Raw genomic sequence first — 26,718 nt, 5'->3', positions numbered from 1 at the left:
CATCAAAGATCATGAATTTGTGCCTGTCGCATGCAATCAAAACCAACCAATATACAAACAAAATAACAACCCAGGCAGATAGTTGGAACGGGACTGAGGTTCCTTTCTTTTATTTCCATTTTCTAGGCAACCAAACAGGGTAATAAATGAAATTCACTAAGTAAAATCACACTAAATCACACTTAGGAAAGAAAAACCCTTAAGTGCAAATCAAGATTAAGAAAGACCCATGTTCTGAAACAATGAATAACCAAGAATCTCCACAAAAACAGATCAGAAAACGCAAGCAAAACCGAAAACTCAAAGAATAAAACGTCTGAAATAATCTCAACAACCACAATGATGTATGGGAATTTGTATGAAAAAATCAGAGCCAAATGTGTAAATTTGACGAGAGAAAAAGAGGGAAAATTAAGATGTAAACAACACCGATGATGAGATTCAGAGATTTGAAGATCTAACTGAAGGATTTTCTAGAGAGAGTTGCAGTCGCAAAGAGAGACTAGCTCTCTCCTATTGGGCCAGCGTTTCAGGGGTTTCCATAGCTCAATGGGCCTGAACTTGGGTTGAAGATTGGCGTGTATCTTTTTTATTTTTTTATTTTTATTTTTTGGTATTTCATATATTTTTCAACATAAAAAATAAAAAATAAAAAATAAAAATAAAAAACTATTATCCCTCAAATCTAGAATTTTTTTTGAAATAAACCAACATTAATTATGCCATAGATTTTTAATGAACTAAAATTAACGAAAATGAATCAATCAATGGCAAAGAATAAAAAATTTCATAATTAAAAAAGTTTCATAATCATGCTTAATTGACATAATTCGTATTAGAATATGAGGATATCAAATAAAATTTGGTCCGCATAAAAGAATTTAAGAAAAATGTAACACAAAACTATATACAAAACTTTATTTTATACAACATATAACAAAAATACATATCATAAACACATAGACGCAAAAATCTTCATAATTTCAAAAAATAAGTTCATCAATAACCAGGGCCTCTAGGGCTAAGCCCTAATACCAATCACTTGAGCCAACAAGCTACGGTGGACTTAGCTTTCTTATAAGTAAAAAACAAATATTGTAAGGTGATTTTCATTATAATATCCTTTGATAATACCTTTATTGCCTCGATGCAAACTTGACTTACAATAAAGACAAAAATGACTAAAACGATTCAAAAGATATTATTTGATTACTTGAAATTCATCATTGTGAATTAAAAATCGATAAGCTTCTTTTTTAGAAGGAGATTTAGGGTTTAAGGCGATAGGATCGGTGTCTAAAATGAATGACCTTTTGAGTATTTATTGAGCGATGAAGTTTAGGACTAGTGTTGTTGGAGTTTGTACCGTGCCCACTTATTTGAATGGATTCTAGGGTTTAAGAATTTTACATGTTGACCATAGACCTTTGAAAGAGTCATGGAGACATAAATATTAGTCACTCTGTTGTAATGGGCTGAAATGACCCTATTCATGACTTGAAGTCAACATTGTTGAAGGGTAATGTTGGTCATTTTCTTTTCCAAAATAAGAAAATAGTTAATACTATAAATTAAATTAGTATATTAAAAGTGTTGTCAAAACAACATGTGAAATTGCAAATTTATTTCTAAAAATCCACAAAATAAGATTATTCAAACCTGTTGCCTGTGAAAAAGGGCAGAAAAAAACAATGATGGAACTCAACTAATTCAATGGCCTGGGTTGCCTGGTTGATTTCCTTTTTGGAAAAAAGGTACAAATGCCCTTTTTTTCCCGGCAACCAAACAGGGTAACAAGGAAAATTGAAACTCATTCACACTACTTCATTCTTAAAATGGCAAAAAGATACACCATGTTCTCTTTCACTGTTGATTTCATTCTTCAAATGGGCGCAACTAAATTTTTTGGAAAATGAATAGTTAATTTTCTATTATTTTTATAATTTCTTAGCAACCAAATAGAAAAACATAAAAAAGAATTTGAAAAAATTGCAAGAAGCAGCTAGTAATGATCAAGATGCCAATAATTGAAAAGAATAATTTTATTTATTTATTTATTTACTTCAATTGCACATTATATAATATATAAAATAAAAAATAAAAAAATATAACAAATATACTACATGAATCATATATTTTTCACTATTTCCTAAAAGATATAGTTAGTTAGTGACCAGGACCTCTAGGGCTAGGCCCAGAAGCTAAGCACTCTAACCAATAAGTCATCGTGAACTTAGTCTTCTTATAAACATAAGATGACGTTGTAAGATGAGTTGCACTTTTAAACTCCCCTGATAACATTCTTGCTCCTTCGATATGAACTTGACCTATGATAATAACAAATATGACTAATATGATCAAAAGGGTAGTATTTGATCGTGTAAGACTCATCATCATAGACTAAAAAACCGAGAAACTTGTATTGAAAACAAAGATTTAGGGCTTAAGGAAGTAGGTTGTAATGGGATCTCTAGAGGGGGTTTTTTGCTCTTGTGATATGGGAAATGAATGAGGCTTTGGGTATTTATAGATGTATGGAGTTTCAAGTTGGTGTGGTTAGGGTTGGACCATGTTCACTGGTTTGAATGAATCTTAGGGTTTTGGTAGGGTTTAAGAGCCTTACGTGTTGACCAAGAACGTTCAAAAGAGAAATTGGGCCCATTTCTTGTGAGTAAAATTGAATACGTGCGCACTTACTTTAGAATGAGTCTATGGCTCGTGTAGTCAAAATTTTTAGAATTGGATGGAGGGTAATTTGGAACGGGACTGAGGTTCCTTTCTTTTTATTTCCATTTTCTAGGCAACCAAACAGGGTAATAAATGAAATTCACTAAGTAAAATCACACTAAATCACACTTATATCGAAACAAATAATAATTAAAGTACTGAACACCCCACCAAAAAACAAAAGGAAAGAAAAATACTCAAGTGCAAATCCAGATTCAAGAAAGATCCATGTTCTGAAACAATGAATAACCAAGAATCTCCACAAAAACAGATCAGAAACCGCAAGCAAAATCAGAGCCAAAGGTGTAAATTTGACGAGAGAAAAAGTGGGAAAATTAAGAAGAAAACAACACCCAGATGATGAGATTCAGAGATTTGAAGATCTAACTGATGACTGAAAGATTTTCTAGAGAGAGAGAGTTGCAGTCGCAAAGAGAGACTAGCTCTCTCCTATTGGGCCAGCGTTTCAGGGTTTCCGTAGCTCAATGGGCCCGAACTTGGGTTGAAGATTGGCGTGTATCTTTTTTATTTTATTTTATTTTATTTTGGTATTTCATATATTTTTCAACATAAAAAATAAAAAATAAAATTAAAACAAAAATAAAAACTATTATGCCTCAAATCTATAATTTTTTTTGAAATAAACCAACATTAATTATGCCATAAATTTTTAATGAACTAAAATTAATGAAAATGAATCTATCAATGACAAAGAATAAAAAATTTCATAATTAAAAAAGTCTCATAATCATATTTAATCAACATAATTCTTATTATAATATGAGGATATCAAACAAAAATTGGTCCGTATGAAAGAATTTAAGAAAAATGTAACATAAAATTATATGCAAAACTTTATTTTATGCAATATATAACAAAAATACATATCATCAACGCATAAACGCAAAAATCTTCATAATTTCGAAAAATGAGTTCGTCAATAATCAGGGCCTCTAGGGCTAGGCCCTAATACCAATTGCTCGAACCAGCAAGGCATGATGGACTTAGCTTTCTTATAATATCCTTTTGATAATACCTTTATTGCCTCCATGTAAACTTTACTTACAATGAAAACAAAAATAACTAAAACGAAATTCATCATTGTGAATTAAGAAGTCATGCAGACTTAAATATTAGTGACTTTGTTGTAACGGACTGAAATGACCCTATTCATGACTTGAAGTCAAGAGAGTTGAGGGGCAATATTGGTCATTTTCTTTTCCAAAATAAGAAAATAGTTAATACTATAAATTAAATTAGTCTATTAGAAGTGTTGCCAAAACAACATGTGAAATTGCAAATTTATTTCTAAAAATCCACAAAATAAGATTATTCAAACCTGTTGCCTGTGAAGAAGGGAAGAAAAAAATAATGATAGAACTCACCTAATTCAATGGCTTGGGTTGCCTGGTTGATTTCCTTTTTGGAAAAAAGGTACAAATGCCCTCTTTTTCCCGGCTACCAAACAGGGTAACATGGAAAATTGAAACTCATTCACACTTCTTCATTCTTAAAATGGCAAAAAGATACACCATGTTCTCTTTCACTGTTGATTTCATTCTCCAAATGGGCGCAACTAAATTTGTTGGAAAATGAATAGTTAATTTTCTATTATTTTTATAATTTCTTAGCAACCAAATAGAAAAACATAAAAAAGAATTTGAAAAAAATGCAATAAGCAGCTAGTAATGATCAAGATGCCAATAATTGAAAAGAATAAATTTATTTATTTATTTACTTCAATTGCACATTGCATAATATATATATAAAAATAATAAATATATTACATGAATCATATATTTTTCACTATTTCCTAAAAAATGTAGTTAGTTAGTGACCAGGACCTCTAGGACTAGGCCCAGAAGCTAATCGTTCTAACCAATAAGTCATCGTGAACTTAGCCTTCTCATAAACATAAGATGATGTTGTAAGATGAGTGGCACTTTTAAACTCCTCTGATAATATTCTTGCTCCCTCAACATGAACTTGACCTATGATAATAACAAATATGACTAATATGATCAAAAGGGTAGTATTTGATCGTGTAAAAGTCATCATAAACTAAAAAACCGAGAAGCTTGTATTTAGAACAAAGATTTAGGGCTTAAGGAGGTAGGTTGTAATGGGATCTCTAGAGGGGGTTTTTTGCTCTTGTGATGTGGGAAATGAATGAGGCTTTGGGTATTTATAGATGTATGGAGTTTCAAGTTGGTGTGGTTAGGGTTGGACCATGTTCACTGGTTTGAATGAATCTTAGGGTTTTGGTAGGGTTTAAGAGCCTTACGTGTTGACCAAGAACGTTCAAAAAGAGAAATTGGGCCCATTTCCTGTGAGTAAAATTGAATACGTGGGCACTTACTTCAGAATGAGTCTATGGCTTGTGTAGTCAAAATTTTTAGAATTGGATGGAGGGTAATTTGGTCATTTTATTCCAAACCATGTAAAAATCTGAATTTATTATTTAAAAATTAAAATTTGCTTGTTTGTAAAGCAAAAACTCCCATTCAAAGTTCCACAATTCAACTACTTAATTAGTTGAGGCAAATATAATAAATTATTAATAATAATATATGATATTAAAAATGTTATTAAAATTAATAACAATATTAGTAAATTGATTTATAAATAATCATAAGGCTGGAAGGAATAAATTAAATTAAGAGAAAAAAAAAATAGAACCAATGATAGAGATCTATTGATAATTTAATTAATTTAATTTAATTTTGTTATTTTAGGTTAAAAAATCTTTTTTATAAATTTGCTATTGAAATAAAATCAGCCAAAGAAAATGAAAATAAATTATTCAGATGAAGTCACAGCCGGGAGGGAAAAAGACAAAGGGTAGGAAGCTCAGTTTGCTTGTTGGAAAAGCAAAAACTCCCGTTCAAACTGTCCCAATATAATTCAACTCGTAAGGCTTACTTGATTAGTTGAGTCAAACTCCTGCGGCTTTGAAAAAAAAAATAAAGACTTTTCAATTTCTCGGCAACCAAACAAGATTTCACACTACTGTCACTCTTTTGTTGGAGTAGAATCACGTAATTTTCAATCACAAATAGCAAAAAAAATTTGACCGTATATGAAAGTGTTTTTAAAACTCTGTTTTAAAAGTTAGTGTGTTTGATCATGTTTTTTGAAATTCATTTTTTAAAAATTATTTTTTATTTTAAAAACTATTTTTTATTTTAAAAACTATTTTTTATTTAAAAAAACATTGTGACTCATATTTTTCTTTTGTTTTTAAAAATGAATAAAAACAACTTTTATTTATTCATTAAAAATTATTATCGAACAATAATCAAGTCAGTGTTAAATTTTTTACATATTTTATATTTATATGTTTCCGCTTGTTAGATATTAGATGTAGAGAGCTCGAGCAAAAGTTTTGCATACGCCTTATTGATTCGGACTGGGACCCGAGTAATTCAGGATTTCCAACAAACCTAATCCATCTCTAAACTTAACCTAAGCATGAACTCAACAACAGCCCATGGACCAGCCCAATTCTCAAAATTGAAGCCAAATTGGTCCTTCCCTATACCAAGCTAAAATTAACTTGATCCAATTACATGTGCACCCCAAAGGGTGCAAATTTCACCCGAAAGTCCAAAACTCAACGAGCTAGCCTGAGCCCAACCAGTGCCCAAAGCTCAAAAAAGCTCAATAGACTAAAGCCTGACTTGGGCCCGAATTTAGGTAGGGGGCTTAAGCCCCCTTTTATTTTCAAGGCCCATCCAAAGCCTGACTTGATTGGACTACCCAAAAATCCCATAGTTGGGTTAGTCTCGCCCAAAAGCCTACAATTGGACTAAGCCCACTCAAAGCTTTAATAATTCAAAATTGTCTTTGTATGTGTATGTCAAAGCAACTTCAATTAACAACTTAACAATGTACTTTCTTAACACAATATGTTAATAAAATAGGTTAAACCCAAAATCATAGGACCGAGCCCAAGCATGTGGGCTAAGTTCGAAGACCAAATCCAAAATCGCCCCTTATGTTTAACTTGGCCCAGCCTGAATAGTAACCATTTGGATAGCAAGCTCACCCAAATTACATCCTTACCTAGCCATTGATGGTGTAGAAATAAATAAATAAATAAAAGCAAAAGTTGATTTCAATTCCTTTTGAATTTTCCAATTGTTGTTTTTTTTTAAAAAAAAAAAAACATGTTTACATAAAAGTTTATTTTAGGGTTTATTCCATAGACACCCAATACTTATAAATAGATTTTTCTTTGCATAGACAGTGATTTTAGAGTTTATCATAACACCCAATACTTATTTCTTTTTGTTAAAAACAATGAAATAAACCCAAACCAATTTCTTTTTCTTTTTTTTTTTTGAATAATTTATAATTATTATTTTTTTCTCTTAACAACGAATGATAAAAATATCGATAATTACGGATATATCGGTACTTCGATTTTACGAATATATCGAAAATATATCGATGAATATTTTGACATAAAATATCGTTAAACCTAAATTGATTAAAATTTATAAAAATAAATATATATAATATAATTTATCATTGATAATAATATTATATATGTCAATATAAAAATATAAATTTGATAAATATATATTGATTATTAAATTACATCAAATATTATTTAATAAGAATATTGTAATATTTAATTATAATATATCTAATTTTAAAACATATTTAATATTAAAATTATGATATATTTAATTTAACTGTATTAAATGATATAAAAAATTATGATAAATGCACATTTTTTTAACATTTAATTAATATATTAATGATATTAAAACACTATGAAAAAAATTGTTACCATATAAAAATATTTTTTATATTTTTGTTAATAACTATAATTAATTTATTTTTTAAAATATTATTTTAATATTTTATTTATTTGCTGGTTGAACAATTGCTTTGACCTTTATTTTGGATTTTTGTTGTGGATCACAAAAACGATTGCTTGAAAAGTGCGAAATCCCTTGTTGAATCGGTGATTTTGCAAAAATCCAAAATAAAGGTGTGAACCCCGCATTTCGGCTCATGTGTTTCTCACTTGATAGCGAGTTTAATTTTTATTTGAAAAATAATTTATTTATTAAAAATGACTTGGAGTCACCACTTATTTTTGTTTTATTTTTAAAAGAGTAAATAAAATAAGAAAGAAAGCCCTAAGTGTGACTCCTTATTTTGAAAAATGTGGTTTGTGAAAAACCGGATCGGGCTCGGGGGTCAAGTTACTTATCGAGAAGGTACAGTAAAGACCGTAGCACCCCTCTAAGTCCCCAAAACAAGTCTCTACTAATAGAATGAAACAATCATGACAATTGATTAATTGACCATAGATACCAAATGAATATCACTCAGAACAAAATAACCGAATGAATAGGAGAAGCAAAGAATGTACCTGAACGATGAACCGATTTACTTCCATGAAAAAGAATGTTAGCAATTAAACACAGAATAATCGCATGCATGTCATAGAATGGAATAAATCAATCGTGTATATCAATCAATCAATCATAAAATCACATATATTGGACCCCCACCAAAGCCCGATTGATCTTGCACGAATTAGTCTCACAAATTCCATCATTCTGGAATTATGAAATTTTTATTCATGCTTATGTAAAATAAAGAGAAACAGAAGATTACTTGAAAACCAAAGTGGAATTAAAACTATTCGAGAGGAAACTGGATTTTTGAAATTTATTTGAAAATTGAAATAAAATTATTTGAAAGTTGAGTTTTGAATATTAATTAAGAAATTGGAACTTTGGAAATTAAATTTGAAATAAATTAACAAATTATTTGAGAATTGAAGTTTTGAAAATTAAATTTAAGGATTGAAATTTTGGAGGTTAAATTTGAAGGAAATTAGAATTTTGGAATTCGGAAATTAAGTTCAGAAATTAGGGTTTTGGGAAAAATGCACATAAATATTGAAAATTTTGAAAATGGAAATTAAATTCGAAAATCAGAAAATTAGAATCATTCGAAGAAGGAATTTTTGAAATAAATAAATAGAATAATGATGATTAAGTAAATAAAAAAAGGGAATTTTGGAAATTTAATTCGGGAATCAGAGTTTTGATGAATTATTTAAAGATTGAATTTTAAAAATAAACAAATAAATAAATGAATAAAATGATAGTGACTAAATAAATCGATACGAAAACTAGAATTTCAGAAATTGGAATTAAATTTAGAAATCAACATTTTGAAGCGTTATTTAAAGATTGGATTTTAAAAATAAACAAACAAATGAATAAAATGATAACGACTAAATAAATTGGTGCAAAAACTAGAATTTCGGAAATTGGAATTAAATTTAGAAATCGGAACTCTGGAGAGTTATTTAAAGATTGGAGTTTTAAATTTAAACAAATAAATTAATTAATAAAGTGATAATGATTAAATATATTGATATAAAGATTAAAATTTTGGAAATTGGAATCAAATTTAGAAATTGGAACTCTAGAGAGTTATTTAAAAATTGGGGTTTTAAGTTTCAATAAATAAATAAGTAAAAGGATAATGATTAAATAAATTGACGTGAAAATTGAAATTTTGAAAATTGGGATCAAATTCGAAAGTCAAAAAATTAGGATTGTTTAAAGGAAGAAAATTTGAAATAAATAAATACAAAAATAATAACGAATATAATGATTAAATGAATGAGTGGGAATCTTGGAATTTCTTCAAATTGGAAATTGAATTTAAAAGTTGGAAAACTGGAATTGTTTAAGAAAGGATATTTTAAAGTAACTAAATAGAATAATAATAATGATAATAATGATAGTTGAAGTTTTTGAAAACTAAATTTTAAATATTGGAGCTTTGGTAATTAGATTAAAATTTTGAATCTTGACGATTAACTCTGGAAGTTGAGAATTCAAAAATTATTCTAAAATGAGAACTTTGAAAATTAGGTTTAAGAAGAGAACTTTGGGCAATTACACTATGAGAATATGGATTTTGAAAGTTAAACTTGAAAATTGAAAGGAAACAATAATGATAATAATACTAACAACTAATAAATGAATAAATAGGTAACGGAGGATCAAATTTTGATATCGAGAATGTAGAATTTGGATAAACGAATAAACATATAAATGAATAATATAGTGTGCATGTGCATGAAAGAAAGAATGAATAAAAGGAACTAATGGGCTTTCAGAAAGGGGTTTAGGGTAAAGGTTATGCAAACTTGGGCTTTTAGGAATGGGCCTTGGGTGGAAAGAAACCTCAAGGAATGGTTGTGGGCCTGGGACATTTTGGTGGTACATGGTGGGAAGCCCAACTACCAATCTATTGGGCTGCATCCTTAGCATTCTTTTCACATTTTGGGCCTGGAGGTATACTTTCCAACATGCACCACTTCCAACCAGCCTCCATTGCTCAACTAAGGGTGGAGGCGGACGGGCTAGCCGGAAAGCCTGGAGGATGTCGCGAGGTGGCGGCGAATGGGGTGGCGGTGGATTTCGATGACATGAGCGGTGGGTTCATCGGGGTCGCGACAGTGGGAGTGACGGAGTGGGCGATGAGGGCTCCGATCTCCTCATCATCCGGCTCGATGACGGTGGGGTGCACACCGATGGTGGAGAGCAGGCGCTTCATGACGTGGCACATGCAGCAAGAGGGATGGCTGAAGATGATGACTGGGTCTTTGGAGATGTTGATGGCTAGCGGGGAGGTGGTGGTGGGAGTGAGCTTTAGGCGGACGCCACCTTCCGTTAACATCCGGAAGCGCCGCACATCTTGCATCACTGGAGAAGAGGCGGAGGAAGAGGAATTGGAAAAGGAAGAGAAGTCGAGGGAAATGGGGGGAAGTGGAATTGGTGGTATGAAAATGGGTATATGAGGGTGACGGCATGCATGAAGGGCACTGGACATGTTCATGGGTATGGAATGAAGAGATGAGTTGGATGGTGGGCACGTGAATGAGGGAGTGGATGGCGGGTTTCATGGATGCGGCATGGAGGATTGGACTGTGTATGCGTGGGATTGATGATATGGAGTGATATAAACCGGTGGGAAATCAAAGTGTATGGAGGGTATGTGATGTAGAGAGAGAAAAAGGTGATGAGAAAACTGGTATATTGCATGAGGGTGTGAGACACGGGTATAAGCATGAGGATATGGGTATAAGATGCGGGTATGAAGGGTGATGATATACATGGAATATATGGAATGGGCTTGAGAAGATATGAGAGATGGTGAGTAGTGAGAGATGAAATGGGTTAATGGATATTGAAGAAAATGGGTTTGTAGGTTGAGAAAGGAAGGTGGCTATGCGCATAGAGATGGGTGATGGGCATGTCGGGTGTGAGGGGCGGCCATATATATGGAATGGGTTTGCTGGGTGTACCGGGTATAGACACAGGGTATGGGGGTACTTTGTGTGACCTCCCTGGAAACGGAAAAAACCCCTCAAGTTGATGCTGAGGCCCTCTAAAAATAAACCTTCCATCAACAAAGGCTCTCTCCAATGCGATCTAAATGAGAAGGTAAGGCAGTCTGCAGTATCTGCGAGGTGGTCCAACAAGGGTCGGAACAAGGAGACTTCAACAAAACGGGCCTCGGTAAGAACATAGAAACAAACATCACCAATTGCTGAGCGACTGTTTAGTTCATGAAATATCTCTCAAAGGGAACTTTTGGAGACATCAATGAATCCATGGCCAGCTGCAAGTTGAGGTTACCACTATGAGAGCTAAGCAACTGTTTCTTCATCGAGAATGGCTCTAAAACCCTGGCCTTTGCCCCAAGAGACTGAGGGTGAAACAAGGGAATACAGTCACCATCAAAATCAGCGCTTGGAGGTCCACAAATAAAGGTCAGAGCAGGGATGCCGATTTGTTATGTCGAGCAGAAAACCACAGGGAAACTCTCATGCATCCTCCAGAAAAGGACGCCTCGACCCAGACTTTCTAGGCAGAGAGAGGAAAATGGAAAAGGCCTTAATCAAATACCAGGAACGGGGAAAAGCAATAAAAAGAGCACAAATAATAGGAAACTAAAATGGAACCCCGCAAACCTTATTTCATGTATCAATCCATGAGCTTGGGAGTGGGCTGAAGCAGATTTCAAATGAGTTTTAAAACGAAACTAAGAAGTGAATGCCAATGTTTCATATGAAATCTCAAAACAGAGGACACAAAACAGGTTAGAAATCAAGGGTGAATCAAGTGAAAGCAAACCCGGATTCTATAGAAACAAACTAGAGATACCAATAAACACATCTTGACATCAAAACAGAACCTAATGATACCCAGAAAACTCAACAAAATGATATGTACATGGAAGAACCGATAGCTTGTAGAAACAAGTACCTGTGTCGATTCCTATCAATGCGATTCTTCCGCCTGTTTCTTCCTCTCCTTGGCCAGTTACCTCTTTCCTGCTCTAAAAATCTCCCCTCTTGCCAAAGGTAGTCCCCTTCCCCCGTTTTCTTGTCTTCCTCCACAAGCTAATACCTACCTCATTGCTCCTTGCTCAGCCAAATGCTATCCCAACCACCACCATGGTGATGGTCAGCTTCCCCCAGCCACGCGTCTCCAGCAGCTCGCCCTTAGAAGCCGGTCCCTCCCCCCCTTCCCTATAATAAACTACCATCTATCCCAGGTGACCAGAACGTGGGGGTCTACAAAAGGTCAAAGAAAGTGTTTTCTTTAAAAGTGTCATGATTTAGTCATATGCTCATCCACATCCACATGATTTTATTTTGTTTTTGTTTTTAGTATAAAAAATCACAATTGCTGTGATTTTAAAATATAAAAAAAATAAAAATAATAATAAAGTTTATGACACATTATTTTGATAAATATTTTTAATATAGATTTAAATTGAGAATTTTTTACTTTGATAGACTTTAATTAAAATAGAATCAAATATTACACAGTGTGAAGATCGATCATTGAAAGAAATGGAATCAGAAGCCCCACCTTTGGCAAAGTACGAATCGACTAATTATTGCAAGTCACACAAATCTCCCCGTCTAATCAAATTTCATTTTCAGCTCAGCGTCCACTTTTGTCACAATGAAATCGACCCCCAATTGTTGAAAGATGTAGCCATATTTCATGGAAAGATGATTGGTGGAATTTGCCCAATGGGAGCAATGCTTGAAATGACTATCAAAAAAACACCAGATCGGATGCAACAAGGTTATAATTGGAAAAAGATTTTCTTTGAAATTTGCCCAATGGGAGCAATGCTTGAAATGACTATCAAAAAAACACCAGATCGGATGCAACAAGGTTAGAGCCCGGTGGAAGAAGATTTTCTTTGAAATTTGCCCGTGAACTCACAATTTGCCTCATGCTTAAAAGTCCAAAAGTAATCTGTAAAGACTAAAGACTGTAACCCACCGAGGGCACCAACCACGTGGAAGAGTCCAAAAGTATAATACTCGATACTTATTCATGTTCAAACTGGTATAATACATCAGTACCATTTGAAGTCGCCATCGGCAATTATTAGTAAGCTTCTCCCAATTCTCAAACCCTAATCACATTACACATCTTCTTTTTCAAAGCCCTAACCCTAATCCTTCATAAATGTTTTTAAAGAAAATTAAATTTAAAAAAAGGTTTTTAAAAATAATAAAAATCCAATCAGTACTTGACCTGATTTTGGAAACGCATTGCAAGACTACCCTCTGGTAGTAGAAAACAAAGCCTTCTTTTTGTTTTGGGATTTGTGAGGATGCACGTGAGCTGTGTGATGTGTGTGGACCATATGAAAAGAAAGGATAAAAAAACAGGAGGGAGAGAAAAAGAAAAAAAAATCACTGGTTGTGATGGATCTAGTCTGCTGATTCCGAAGGCATTGAAGCCAAAACACCAGAACTGTCACCAGAACTGAAGGCATTGAAGCTTCGTCGGTTTTACTTTTTCTGTTTGTCACTACAGATGGAAAGTATAAATTATCATGGTCTCAATGTCTAGGAAAAAAAAGGCCTTTAGCCTCCAAAAATGTAACGATTATTTTTGTCTTTTTTGTTTAGAATTGGGATTACATCTAATTTACTACTCAACTGATTACATTTCCAGGATGGGTCCTGCAAAGACACAAAAACATTCTGAAAAGAGTCGGGCATTAATTCACATTAACTGGCTTGTCTCTCCACCAACTGCTCTCGTATTCTCTGCATCACAGACCTCTGTCTCATCTACAGAGAGGTATAAAAGCTAATGGGGCCTTTTCAATTCGGATATGGGATACAGTAAGATGACTTGGGATCTTGAAGGAATGGCTAAAGCCTGTAAAGACCGAAGAAACCTACAGCTGGGATAGGACAACCACGTTCACAACCCTAGATCATACCTGCTCGTGCCCTTCTATGTGGACCACACAACCTGGCCCGGGAGGGGTACCCCAAGTTTTAGACCCATAACATCAAGAAAGGACCACATAACTGGACAGCTTCCCAAACCTGACACCGAGTGTTTTACATGGATTCTGCATGTTCTTGACCATTTTTTCACATGGGTCTCTCAGCATCTCCTCCCACATTAACTAACACCACATAATTATTAAAATGCCCTTGATCAGTGTATGAGAGTGAAGGATACCTGGAGGGACAAAATGGGTAGCTGAGGAAGTTCCATGGCGAGCAAGGAATCTTTCCAATAATCTTCCAGGAGGGCAGTAAGTGGCTTATCAAGAGGGAGTTTCCTATTTCCTGCTCCTGCAAGTTTTACCCAATAAACAAAACAAAATGACTAGATCACATTCTGAGAATGGTAGTTATGACTAACTGAGTGGGGAAACAGAACAGTTTGATAAAGACTGTAAAAGAGAGCAATTAAGTAAGCCATGATAGTGTTGACAGCTACCAGTCAAATGAGGAGTTCAAAACACAATGAAACATACACTTAGTGCTGCTTGAGCCAGCAATTTTCCTTTTCTACACCATAAATCATACTCTGTATTCAAGTGACACATTTTTGCTATATCCTTCCAAAATGGGGCATCCCTCACCCTAAGGAACCTCTCACTGACTGTCCTCCTGGCCGGAATTTTGGCCGAAGCACTGCCTAGAGGGGTGGTAGGTCAGGACTGTGGCTGTGCCGCAGACCTTTGCTGCAACAGATGAGAGTATTTCCTAATAAAATTTTAACAAGGCATATCCTTTTATTTTACAACGGAAATTTCATAAGATGCACAAAAGTCAAAAGCAATGAAACTCAAGTACAAAGCAATAAGATGTAAAAAAATGTCTATGCTAATATTTGATAGATGATATTTTTCAGTAAATATGATATTTCAATATCTTGTACATTCTTAATTGAAACTCTTTCTATGACCGATTTAATTGGATATGATTTGAAGAATTTTGTAGGTTTTTTAATCATAACTTATAAGTTTTCAAAGATACGACATTCAGTATTTAAGAAATTCATTCGAGAAATGGTTTCAATAAAAATTATTTGTTCTAACGTATGTTTGTTGATTTTTCAAATTAATTCCTCACAAACATCTCCTTCTTTTATCAAACTCACGAAAAATAAAAAAAATAAAAATTGAAGTAACTCTGTATATGTCAGTGTCCTTCTTCTCGTCTGGTTGGACCACACGCCGAAACCCTAGCTTGACAAGGTTGGAAGGCCCATATTTGGCAAAGCACGGATTCACTTACCACAAGACGCACACATCTGCCGACAGCTTGGAGTAATCAATACCATGGAATGCAGCAGAGCAAGATACGAGAAGAAAAGTCAGAGAAAGATACGTGCTCAGTCTGCTTTCAAGTCATTGTCAGGTTTTGAAAAGATAAAGAAAAAGGTACGATTTGGTCTAAATTATTAGTAAGCTTCTCCCAATTCTCAAACCCTAATCACATTACACATCTTCTTTTTCAAAGCCATAATTTTTTTTAAAGAAAATTAAATAATAAAAAAAGTTTTTAAAAATAATAAAAAATTCAAATGATTAAAATAAAATTACTATGATCATAATAATAATGTAATAAAAACATAAAAATTTATATGAAAGGTAAACAAGTATTTTAGTTTTTTGATATTTTATATTTTTTTCATTAATTATATAAGTTATATAAATCAAATCTTAATTTTTGGTCGCCAAAACATAAGCTAAACGGAGAGAGAGAGTGAGAGGGATCAATTAGGCCCAGAACACCATTGTTTTACGGTAAGCCAAATGAAGGGAGAGAGGGAAGTTCGAAACCCATTGTTTTGGCTCTTGAGAGGGAAAACCATTGTTTTCGCTCTTGAGAGGGAAGCCCATTGTTTTCACTCTTGAGGGAGCCATAAATGAAGAGAGCAATTTCAGAGAGAAGGAGGTAGTTGTTTTGAGGGAAGACACTGAGTGAGAGAAGAGAAGAGAGGGTGGTGGAAAGGATACCCACTTTTGGGATATGGCAGAGGAAAGAACCAGAGGGGCGGGAAGCAGATTCAGAGCTCATGAGAGTGAGGTACCCGGTTTTGGAGAGATTGCTGCAGAGTTTCTGGCAGAGAAGAAGAACAGAGGAGAGGGATTGCAGCTTGCTGGAAGCCAATCAACATCGCTCAAGGGGAATTGCTCAGGTATGACCATCTCACTGATATTTGGATTTTGTTTTGATGGTTGAATGTGTTAATACTGTCTCCCATTCTCTTCGTTTGGTCTCTGTTTCACCTGTGTGTATTGCATATAGTTATACCATTGTTCATGTTTTAAGATCACTCAAACATTCCCACCAGTTTTTAAAGCTCATTGACAACCCATGGAATAGAGCTATTACTTAATGGGTATTTTGCTTTGTTTGTTCTTGCTCTGTTTTTTATTTCACTCCGTTTGGATTCCTCTGCTTCTGACATCGTCATCACCGGCCGGCAACCTCCCCCTCTCTCCCTTTCCCTTCCCTCTTTCTTTCTCTTTCCTTCCTTTTCCACATCACCACCGCCTCCACTGCCAGCGACCCACGGCTGCTGCCGCCTCTCACCGGTGGCGACTGGTGCCGCCCATTTTCATTGTTTTCAAAAAATATAACTAAAATTTCTTTGTTTTCAAAAACCATTTTCATCTCATTTTAAAAGGTTTTTGAAAGCACCCTATCAATGTTTTTCTTTTTCCATTTTTTGAACTCGAATTTTCCAAGGAAAAAAAAAAGAAAAAAAATCACTTCTAATGAATTTTTTTTTTTTTTTCACTTTGTTAGACGCAAAATTTTCCAATAAAAATACTTTCAAACACTTCTAACCCTCTTAAAACAGTCTATAAATCATATTTTACAATCACCATTTCCAAACAGGGCATAGTATGGATTGAGTTTAATTAATTTCCTCACCCTATCACATATTCAAAAGTCGTCAGTTTCCTTAAATTTTGTCGTGACGTACTCATGAGTCATATAACCCTATAAAAATCCCACCAAGGTTTCAATCTTATCATCCCATTTCTCACATCCTTCTCTTCATTCTTTTACTCCTCCAGGCATGGTTGCAAAGCTGTTAGCAATCCTTATCGTCGGATTCCTCGCCGGAGCCCTTCCGGGGCCCGTGCTGGCTCAGAACTGCGGCTGTGACGCTGGCCTGTGCTGCAGCCGATGGGGCTACTGTGGCACCGGCGATGACTACTGCGGCACCGGCTGCAAGTCCGGTTCGTGTTATACGACGCCTAGACCTAGTAGTAATATCCCGGTGCCCGCTGTTGTGACAGAGGGATTCTTTGATAGGATTATTGATCAAGCCGATGCAAGCTGTGCCGGAAAGAACTTCTACACCCGGGCGGCGTTTCTGGATGCTTTGAAGTCGTATCCTCGGTTTGGCAGGGAAGTTTATGTGGATGATTCTCTCTATGAGATAGCGGCCTTCTTTGCACATGTTACACATGAGACTGGAAGTAAGATTTTATCATTTTTTTTTTTTTTTTTTTTACGTTATAAAAGTCTTATATTTCAATTATTTAAAAAATATATCATATTGAATTTTAGGCTTTGTTTGGTTATGTATTAAAAAAGGAAAAAATATTAAGAAAAATATTTGATTTCACTAAAGAAATTAGTGAGAGAAAATCAATGATCATTAAAAATAGTAAAAAATTATATATTTTTAAATTTTTTAATCTTTGCATAGGAAAAAGAATGTTTTATTAAATTTAAATTTTGTTTGTGTGCGTATATGTGCAGACTTTTGTTATACAGAGGAGGATAACGGTGCCTCGAAGGACTATTGTGATGAGACCGACACACAGTTTCCATGTGTGTCCGGGAAGGATTACTATGGGCGTGGACCCATTCAACTATCATGGAACTACAACTATGGTGCAGCTGGCGCTAGCATTGGGTTTGATGGCTTGAACAATCCTGAAATAGTAGCAACCGATGCTAGCATATCATTTAAGACTGCCTTGTGGTTTTGGATGAGCAATGTGCACTCTGTCATAGGCCAAGGGTTCGGTGCGACCATTCGGGTTATTAACAGTAACGAATGCGATGGGGGAAACACTGCTGCTGTCCATGCCCGTGTCGAGTATTTTACAGAATACTGCAATGAACTTGGTGTTTTGCCGGGAGATAATCTCACTTGCTAGTTCTGGGGTTAGCTTTTCCCAATTATGTTGTTTCAATCTTTATGGTTATTAATTACTTTTTAGGCAGCTGGAACCAAAAGTTGTTATCAAGAAATTCGCTGATGGTACTTTTGGGTCCAACTACTGAAACACTTGTGTTTGAAATTCGTGAACTACTTCACTCCAATCAAATCCTAGTACACTTGTCTTATTCTAGAACATACATGCCTTGTTTATTTTATGACACTGATCTCCAAGATATTTATGATGTATTTGACCATTGTTTTCAAAAATAATTTCTTTTTTTTTTTTAAATAAAAAAAAATTAAAAAACACCTTTAACAACAAGAAAACAAGATGTTCACATTTGATAACAAAAAAACAAGATGGAGGAAGAAAACAAGATGTTCAGCTGTCCGTGTCGCTGTAGGAAGAAGACACATCAGGACTTCTAATAAAATAGAGGAGAAAACATAGAGATATAGCATTGTTCTCAGTTGAGCTACACCCTAAAAAATGTAACTTAAACTTTCAAATTTTAGAAATTCCATCACTTGATATCTAAGAGAGGAAAGACCTCTTAAAAATCCAAATGTCAAGTCTAGTGGAGGTGAGTTTCCCAATTTTTTAGGAAACCATAACAGCATAAAATAAAGGATTCAAAATTTATTTTTAGCAAACTAGAAAATGAAAGATAGTTAGGAGGGATAAACCTTCACATTGAAACGGGCAAATGACCTATTGCAGTAGAAGCGATGGAACAAAACCTGGCCAATGGCCATTACTGCTTGAGGTCTAACATGATAAGATTAAGGTAAACAAACAAATGAAAAATAGGAGATATAAGAATTGCATGTACCAACTACATTTTTATTAAAAAATAACAAGAACCATATAACAACATACATTCTCAGTAAAATGCCTATTTCTTGGATGAGAACACAACCATAAATTCTAAGGGTTGTTTCAATTGCTTCATCTATATAGGGATGACAGTGGGGTGAGTTGGGGATGGGGCACCCCCATCCCATTCCCATCCCAATTATATAATCTTTCTCCATCCCCGTCCCAAACTGAGTCGAGGCATGTTGATGAGTACCCCTCCCCATTTACAAAAAAAAATGATAAACCCGTCCTCGTATGTCTCAACCAGGATATGTATTTTTGTTTGGGTGGGGAGGATGATTTTCCCAAAACCAACAATATTACATCAATCAACAAAATCCCCAATGACCAAATTCACAATTTTCATGCCTATACACTTTTCTAAAAAAAGAAAAAAAAAACACCACAAAAATTTCAAGAGATCACAATGGCTTTCAGAAAGAAAATATTGGAAAAATAAATAAATAAATGGGTTTGAGATAGATAGATTCACACTTGGAGCAATACGGGATGCAAGTTGATTATCAAACCAAAACTCAAATTAGAAAGGAAAAAAAATCCAAAATTTCCAAAAAAAAAATCAAATATTTGTACACAATCCAATAGGACAAAACCCTAAAATATAACTACGGTTGAAACCAAATCAAAACACCTTTAAAAGATGAGAGGGCTTGAAATGGAGGCTGAAGGCTCTGGCACTTGATGAATGTCGAAGTTGTCACTACTGCAATGGAGCCAATCATCATTGTAATTCCACTTCTATTTGAAGAAGAGAAAAGGGTTTCTCTACAAACGTTTCTCAATTTTATTGTTTTTATTGGATTCATCCTTAAAGATGGATTTCTAAAGGTTGAAGTAGAAAGGGGCAATATGCAAAGATGAGAGGAGAGGGATGAGAAGAAAGCAATGGATGATCTAGGGCAATGAAAAAAGAAACTATTTATAAGGAGTTGTTAGGTATTTTATAAAATTTGAAGACTAAATTTGTAACTTGGTGGGGCGGGGCGGGGCAGGGTGGGGCGGGTTAGTATAAAACCCATCCCAGCCTATTCAAGTTTTGAAAATTTTCCCAAACCCGTTTCATCCCTGATTATCACCTGCTCATACCTGTCCTAATAAGGGAGGGGTGAGGCGAGTTACCCGGATAGCCCATAAAACTGCCATCCCTACATCTATATCATCTTTCTTGGAAGGTGAGTTCTTTAGCTGCTCAGTGGTTAGGTAGAATGCTCCAATTGCTATGTAAATCATAGTGGCTAACTGAGATGGGCAACCTTGAATAAATTGTCACAAAGAACCCATTAAATTTCAATATTTCAATATAAACAAGCACATATAAATTGATAAAAATAGAAAAAGAGGGGATGGATGGGAAGGGAACCTATGATTATTTTCCCAGATAATGTCAAAAACTCGGTATAACTCAAATATAACAAGCAATAATTTAACCAGAAAAGGTTCCTTTCTTAGCTGCTATTGGTTTTTCAATTCAAACAAATTTTCCTTAAAATTACATTTTAAAATTTTGACTAGTTCTGGACTAGGAAAAAGGAAATTTCCACTCAACTATGCCACAACTATTTGGCTTGGTTAAGACAAGTTTCTAAAATTTTTGGAAACCAAAAACAACTTAAAACTTAAGATTCAAAATTCAACAAGTGTTTCTTTTCTTAGAAACCAAACAAAGGAATCCCAAAACAGATTTTAGTTGAACTTTAAGATGACAAAATAATTCATTAATTAATGAAATAATGTGCATTAAAGAGATCAAATTGAAAAGACAAGAAAATTGCAAACTCATGACCTCCATAAAACCATATCAAATATACACCACATGGAATAAAAAAAAATTACAAGAAAGAACAAGTATTCTGATAACAATTATTTCAAAAGAAAAAAAGAACGAAAGAAAGACGTGTATACAATTAATAAGCACCAATATACCTTCCATTTTGTGTTTTGCAATCAGAGGTTCATGGTGCAAATTTCAGGTACCAATTGGGATTTTAGGGATTTCGTTTCTGAATTGCAAATTTCACAAAGGACTTTCAATTTTCCATATCAAAAAAAATTTAAGGTTTAATCAAGAACAAACTAAGACAATCCAAATAGGAACAAAATCAATAAGAAGAAAAGTAAATAATTTTAGCAAATAGAAAATGGGAAGTCACAGACTCACATGTTGGAAGGATGTGATTCCAAGAGAGTTGTGGCGAACAAGGTAAACGGCAACGAAGCCTTGCCGACTTTGATGTGTTTCGTGGCTGCAGACAATCACAAAGGTGTGACGGTGGACAAGTTATGATGGCGAGCAACAACTAAATTTCAGTGGAAGACGGTGAAGAAAAACAGGGGAGGAAAGTTGAAGACAGACTTGTGTTTTGGGAAACTTATGTTTTGGGCCATGAATGCTAACATGGAGATTGGGTGAGAGCAATTTGGGCACAAAAAAAGGAGTCAACACAAAGTGCACAAAAACCAAATTATTTTCCACATTAACGGTTGTATCTCAGATTTCCAATTCTTGAGTTTGAAAACCAAATTATTCCCAAATGGCCGACCCAAAACACAAGTTTCCCTTCTTTAATTGTGCTCTTAATTCATTAAATTATTTTACGTAATATATTAAAAGAGACTATGAAAAACACTTTCTTTTTTTTATTTATATTCAAACATCAACTGAGTCGAGGATTGATTAATTCATTATGGGGCCAGTTAAGTTCCACATGAATACCGGCCCCGACAACCCCATGTGACAGAGGCTCTAACGGTCACAGTTCATATCTACAGGGTAGGAGTGGGCTCTTCTCAAATCCAAGATAGAGGCCCTAATAGTCATGGTTAATATCTACATGGTATGATTGGGGCCTCTTAATGTGTACATGACTTTTAAAGTCATGGAAGGTGGCTGGTCATCATCTCCACACCAATAACGGCACATCACTCATACCAAACTCCTTGATGATATTTATGATCAAAACAATAGCAATCTCAAATCTTATTGGTTTTAGCTTTTAGGAGTTGGAGCAAGAATCATTTCATACAGTTGCAACTTGCCACTACCTTTCATTAACTAGGATAAAAAAATTTCTGCTTTTGTTAAGAGACATTCACACACATGTAAGGTAGAAGAAGAGAACTAAAGCCAAAATTCATATTTCATTACCTATTAAGTAATAATTCATTCAAAATTGACTCTGAACTGAGACTTCCATTGCTGCACCTTTTTAAGCCTCTCTTCGCACAAAGTACAGCTTACCCATGACATGGAGAGTAGCAACAAAGGCTATGAAACCAATACTCATGACAAGAACGACATTGGGGGAAATCTTGAGTCCCGGGACATCATCAGTGTAAAACTGCAGCATATTCCCACTTGCTCCTCCTGCAGCCCCAACACTAGTTGTCCTCCTCCTACGCAGGCTAGCAGCAGCAGCTGCACTTCTCTTGGGGGAGCAGCTCCATTTAGAACCATTTCTGTAACAAATAGCAGGTAACAACCATTTAAAAGCTTAGAACCAAACAACCACTGGTATTCAATGTTTAGATGCACAGATTTACAAAGAAAAGGAGGGGAAAAATACACAAGGCTGGGAAAATGTTCTGTAGCTAGTAGTTATCCTTCTTTCTTTTATCTTTATCCCTCATGTAGTCTAGCTACGTATTACTAGATTCCCTTCCTTTCTAGCTTCCATCTTCTATAGATTTACAGCTCCTATCCCAGCTTCCATTAGTCTTAGGATGTCACTAGTAACCAGGCTTTCTTCCCTTTACAACTAGTTATAGATTGCTTTAATGCCTATAAACTGGGACCAAACCAAGTGAGTCCATGGATCATCTGTTAATCCTTCTTTGAATCCCAGTTCTTTTAGTATCTGTCAGCTGTTTTAACACAACCAAAGCATTGAAAAGTCTTCTTTTCCCCAAAAGGAAAAAATGAAATACAGTTTTGAAGCCTCAAAAAGTCTCTCTATCTGGCTTTGTTATTATTACACAGTCGACAGTGGGCATAGCTGCAGATGTTGGTTATTTGTTTTAAATGTTTCCTATTAGCAGTTGATAATACAAATTGAATTTTGGCAAATCCTCCTACATAAAATTATAAACTCTCTTTCAATATGACTAGCAATTTCACTCTCCAACTCAAGGGAAGTCCATGGGCTTTAAAAAACAACGAGAAATGGCCTCACTGGTATTTTAGACAAGCATGAACCGAAGCCTCATAATAACCTGCAGATGAATTTTAATTACAAACAAATCATAAATGCAGGGGCTTCCCAGAACATTAATAAAAGGTAAGAATTCTTTTGGGTTTTCATCAAAGATTTTCATAGAGCCAGTGATAATCTCAAACCTCAAAAATGTAAATTTGTACTGCTAAGAGTTTCGTTTAAATACATGAAATCCAAAAAATGTGATAGAATTCCATGTATGACAGCTTGATGTACTTGAATGAGTTCATATACAAAGAATCTTATTGTTGAATTTAACATAAAAGATCATGAATTTATGCCTGTTAATGCAATCAAATCCAACCAAGAATAAATAAAATAACAACCAAGGCAAATAGTTGCAAAGGGACTGAATTTCCTTTCTTATCTTCCCATTTTCTAGGCAACCAAACAGGATAAGAAGGGAAATTCACCAAGTAAAAAATGACACACATGTTGAAGCAAACAATAATTCAAGTACTAAACACCCCACCCGAAAAAAAGAGGAAAGAAAAACACTTGAGAGTAAATCAAGATTCAAGAAGATCCATGTTCTGAAACAATGAATAATCAAGAATCTACAAAAAAAAAACAGATCACAGAACCCTAGTAAAACCCAAAGAATAAAACCTCCAAAACAATCTCAACAACCATAATGATATATGGGAATTTATATGAAAAATCACAGCCAAAGGTGGAAAAATGATGAGAGAAAAAGAGGCAAAATTACGAAGAAAACAACACCCAGATAATGAAATTCAAAGATTAGAAGAATTACCTGATGACTGAAAGAATGATTTTCTGGATAGGGAGAGTTGCAGGCGAGAGAAGGCAAAGATGGAGACTAGCTGTGTCCCAGCTTCTCAGACTCCCAGAGGTTTCCGTAAGCCCAATGGGCCTGAAGTTGGGTTGAAGATTCGCTAGTATTTTTTTTTTTTTTTTGGTATTTCATATATTTTTCAACATAAAAATTAAAAAAAAAAAACTATTATGCCTTAAATCTAGCATTTTTTTAAAAAATAAACCAACATTAATTATGTCATAGATTTTTAATGAACTGAAATTAATGAAAATGAGTCTATCAATGGCAATGAATTTCAAAAACTTGAATTTACAGAAATATTTTTGTGTTCATTAGCGAACTCATCATGTTTAAGGATAAGTTTGGTCATTTTAATCCACAAGGAGTAATGTTATATGAAATAAAATATCTAATAAATAGCAAAAATAAGAATTGGATTTATAGATGGATAAAAGCAACATAAATTCTTACTAGACTATGAGGACATCAAACAAATTTCGGTCCACGTGAAAGAATTTAAGAAAAATGTAGTATAAAACTATATATAAAATTTCATTTTATATAACATATAACAGGAGTACATATCGTAATATATCCTAACATATAAATGTAAAAATCATCATAATTTTAAAAAATGAGTTAGTTAATGACCAAGGCCTCTAGGGCTAGGCCCCGATGCTAATTACTCGAGTCAGTAAGTTATAGTGAACTTAACATTCTCATAACTAGATGAAAATTACAATACCCTCTAATAATACTCTTGTCGCCTCAATACAAACTCGATTTAAAACAAAAACAAAAATAATTAGAATAATTCGAAAGATATTATTTGATTGCATGAATTTTATAATTGTAAATGATCTGATAAACTTCTTTTTGAAGGGAGATTTAGGGTTTAAGAAGGTAGAGTTGTGTCTAAAAATTTCCTTTTGAGTATTTATACAGCTAGGAAATTTAGTACTAGTGCAGTTGGAGTTTGAACCATGTCCACTAATTTGAATGAATTTTAGGGTTTTAGAACCTTACAGGTTGACCAAGACCTTTGAAAGAGTCATGCAGCCTTAAATATTAGTGGCTTTGTTTGAATCGGACCAAGGTTTGTGATTTCCAAATTTTTTTAATTGACTGAAATGACCCTATTCATGAGTTGAAGTCAACATAGTTGAGGGACAATTTTGGTCATTTTTTGTTCCAAAATAAGAAAATAGTTAATACTAAAATTAAATTAGTCAAAACAACATGTGAAATTGCAAATTTATTTCTAAAAATCCACAAAATTAAAAAAAAAAAAAAAAAAAAGGATTATTCAAACCAGTTGCTTGTGAAAAAGGGAAGAAAAAAACAATGATGAAACTCACCTAATTCAATGGCTTGGCTTGCCTGGTTGATTTCCTTTTTGAAAAAAAAAAGGTACACATGCCCTCTTTTTCCCGGCAACCAAACAGGGTGATAAGGAAAATTGAAACTCATTCACACTAAATGGCAAAAACATATACCATGTTCTCTTCAACTACTGATTTGATTTTCCAGATGGACAATTAAATTTGTTGGAAAATGAATATTTAATTTTCTATTATTTTTACAATTTCTTAGCAACCAAACAGAAGTACATAAAAAAGAACTCGAAAAAATTGCAGCAAGCAGCTAGTAATGATCAAGATGCAAATAATTGAAAAGAATAATTTTATTCATTTATTTTCATTCAATTGCACATTGTATAATATATAAAATAAAAATAAAAAATACACTACATGAATTATGTTCTTCACTATTTTGAGTATTTTTCAGAAGATGTAGTTGGTTAGTGACCGGGACCTTTAGGGCTAGGCCCCGATGCTAACCGTTCTAACCAATAAGCCATCGTGAACTTAGCCTTCTCGTAAACGTAAGATGATGTTGTAAGATCAGTTGCACTTTTAAACTCTTCCGATAACAACATCCTTGCTCCTTCAACATGAACTTGACCTATAATAATAACAAATATGACTAATATGACTAAAAAAGTGGTACTCGATCGTGTAAAACTCATCATCATAGACTAAAAAATCGACAAACTTATGTTGAGAACAAAGATTTAGGGTTTAAGGAGGTAGGTTGTAATGGGATCTCTAGATAGGTTTTTGCTCTTGTGATGTAGGAAATGAATGAGGCTTTGGGTATTTATAGATGTCTGGACTGCCAAGTTGGTGTGGTTGGGATTAGACCATATTCACTTGTTTGAATGAATCTTAGGGTTTAAGAGCCTTACGTGTTGACCAAGAACATTCAAAAAGAGAAATTGGCCTATTTCCTATGAGTAAAATTGAATACGTGGGCACTTACCGTTGAACGAGTCTATGGCTTGTGTCGTCAAAACTTTTGAAATTGACTGAAATGCCGATTCTCATGACGTGAAATTCATCATGGATGGAGGGCAATTTGGTCATTTTATTCCAAACCATGTAAAAATCTGAATTTATTATTTAAAAATTAACAAAAGACAATGAAAAATAAGATTTTAAATGCCTAAAATTAGTTTAAAATAAAAACATATCATTTACTTGTTTGTTAAGCAAAAACTCCCATTCAAAGTTCCACAATTCAACTACCAAG

The 26,718-nt window shown here is 34.1% G+C and overlaps 3 protein-coding genes across 3 annotated transcripts; 1 reads left to right on the top strand and 2 right to left on the bottom strand.

Moving 5' to 3' along the window:
• Nucleotides 1–9,842: 9,842 nt before the first annotated feature.
• Nucleotides 9,843–12,251, bottom strand: LOC104879492 (uncharacterized). The gene has a single exon (XM_059736628.1). It carries the CDS (start codon nucleotides 10,609–10,611, stop codon nucleotides 10,111–10,113), a length of 501 nt encoding a protein of 166 aa, XP_059592611.1. The 5' UTR covers nucleotides 10,612–12,251; the 3' UTR covers nucleotides 9,843–10,110.
• Nucleotides 12,252–15,814: 3,563 nt separating this feature from the next.
• Nucleotides 15,815–18,447, top strand: LOC100266390 (endochitinase PR4-like). The gene is made up of 3 exons (XM_002274383.4): nucleotides 15,815–16,262; nucleotides 17,152–17,559; nucleotides 17,846–18,447. Exons 1-3 carry the CDS (start codon nucleotides 16,094–16,096, stop codon nucleotides 18,247–18,249), a joined length of 981 nt encoding a protein of 326 aa, XP_002274419.2. The 5' UTR covers nucleotides 15,815–16,093; the 3' UTR covers nucleotides 18,250–18,447.
• A 3,806-nt stretch (nucleotides 18,448–22,253) lies between these two features.
• LOC109122555 (uncharacterized) lies at nucleotides 22,254–26,065 on the bottom strand. Its single transcript, XM_059737118.1, has 3 exons — nucleotides 25,942–26,065; nucleotides 24,103–24,244; nucleotides 22,254–22,590 (listed from the first exon to the last, which is right to left on the bottom strand). Exons 1-3 carry the CDS (start codon nucleotides 26,063–26,065, stop codon nucleotides 22,341–22,343), a joined length of 516 nt encoding a protein of 171 aa, XP_059593101.1. The 3' UTR covers nucleotides 22,254–22,340.
• Between the last annotated feature and the right edge of the window lie 653 nt (nucleotides 26,066–26,718).

Source organism: Vitis vinifera, chromosome 5, assembly GCF_030704535.1.
Source record: "Vitis vinifera cultivar Pinot Noir 40024 chromosome 5, ASM3070453v1".
In the NCBI taxonomy this organism is placed as follows: domain Eukaryota; kingdom Viridiplantae; phylum Streptophyta; class Magnoliopsida; order Vitales; family Vitaceae; genus Vitis; species Vitis vinifera.
This window is presented reverse-complemented; position numbering and strand designations above follow the sequence as displayed.

Coding starts and splice junctions, on each gene's coding strand:
- LOC109122555 (XM_059737118.1), bottom strand. CDS start 26,065: ATGTTGTTATCGGAAGAGTTTAAAAGTGCAACTGATCTTACAACATCA. Junction 24,245..25,941: donor ATCGGGGCCTAGCCCTAAAG/GTCCCGGTCACT, acceptor AAAAAATACTAG/CGAATCTTCAACCCAACTTC. Junction 22,591..24,102: donor ATCATTCTTTCAGTCATCAG/GTAATTCTTCTA, acceptor TATTTGTTACAG/AAATGGTTCTAAATGGAGCT.
- LOC100266390 (XM_002274383.4), top strand. CDS start 16,094: ATGGCAGAGGAAAGAACCAGAGGGGCGGGAAGCAGATTCAGAGCTCAT. Junction 16,263..17,151: donor GCTCAAGGGGAATTGCTCAG/GTATGACCATCT, acceptor TTACTCCTCCAG/GCATGGTTGCAAAGCTGTTA. Junction 17,560..17,845: donor TGTTACACATGAGACTGGAA/GTAAGATTTTAT, acceptor GTATATGTGCAG/ACTTTTGTTATACAGAGGAG.
- LOC104879492 (XM_059736628.1), bottom strand. CDS start 10,611: ATGAACATGTCCAGTGCCCTTCATGCATGCCGTCACCCTCATATACCC.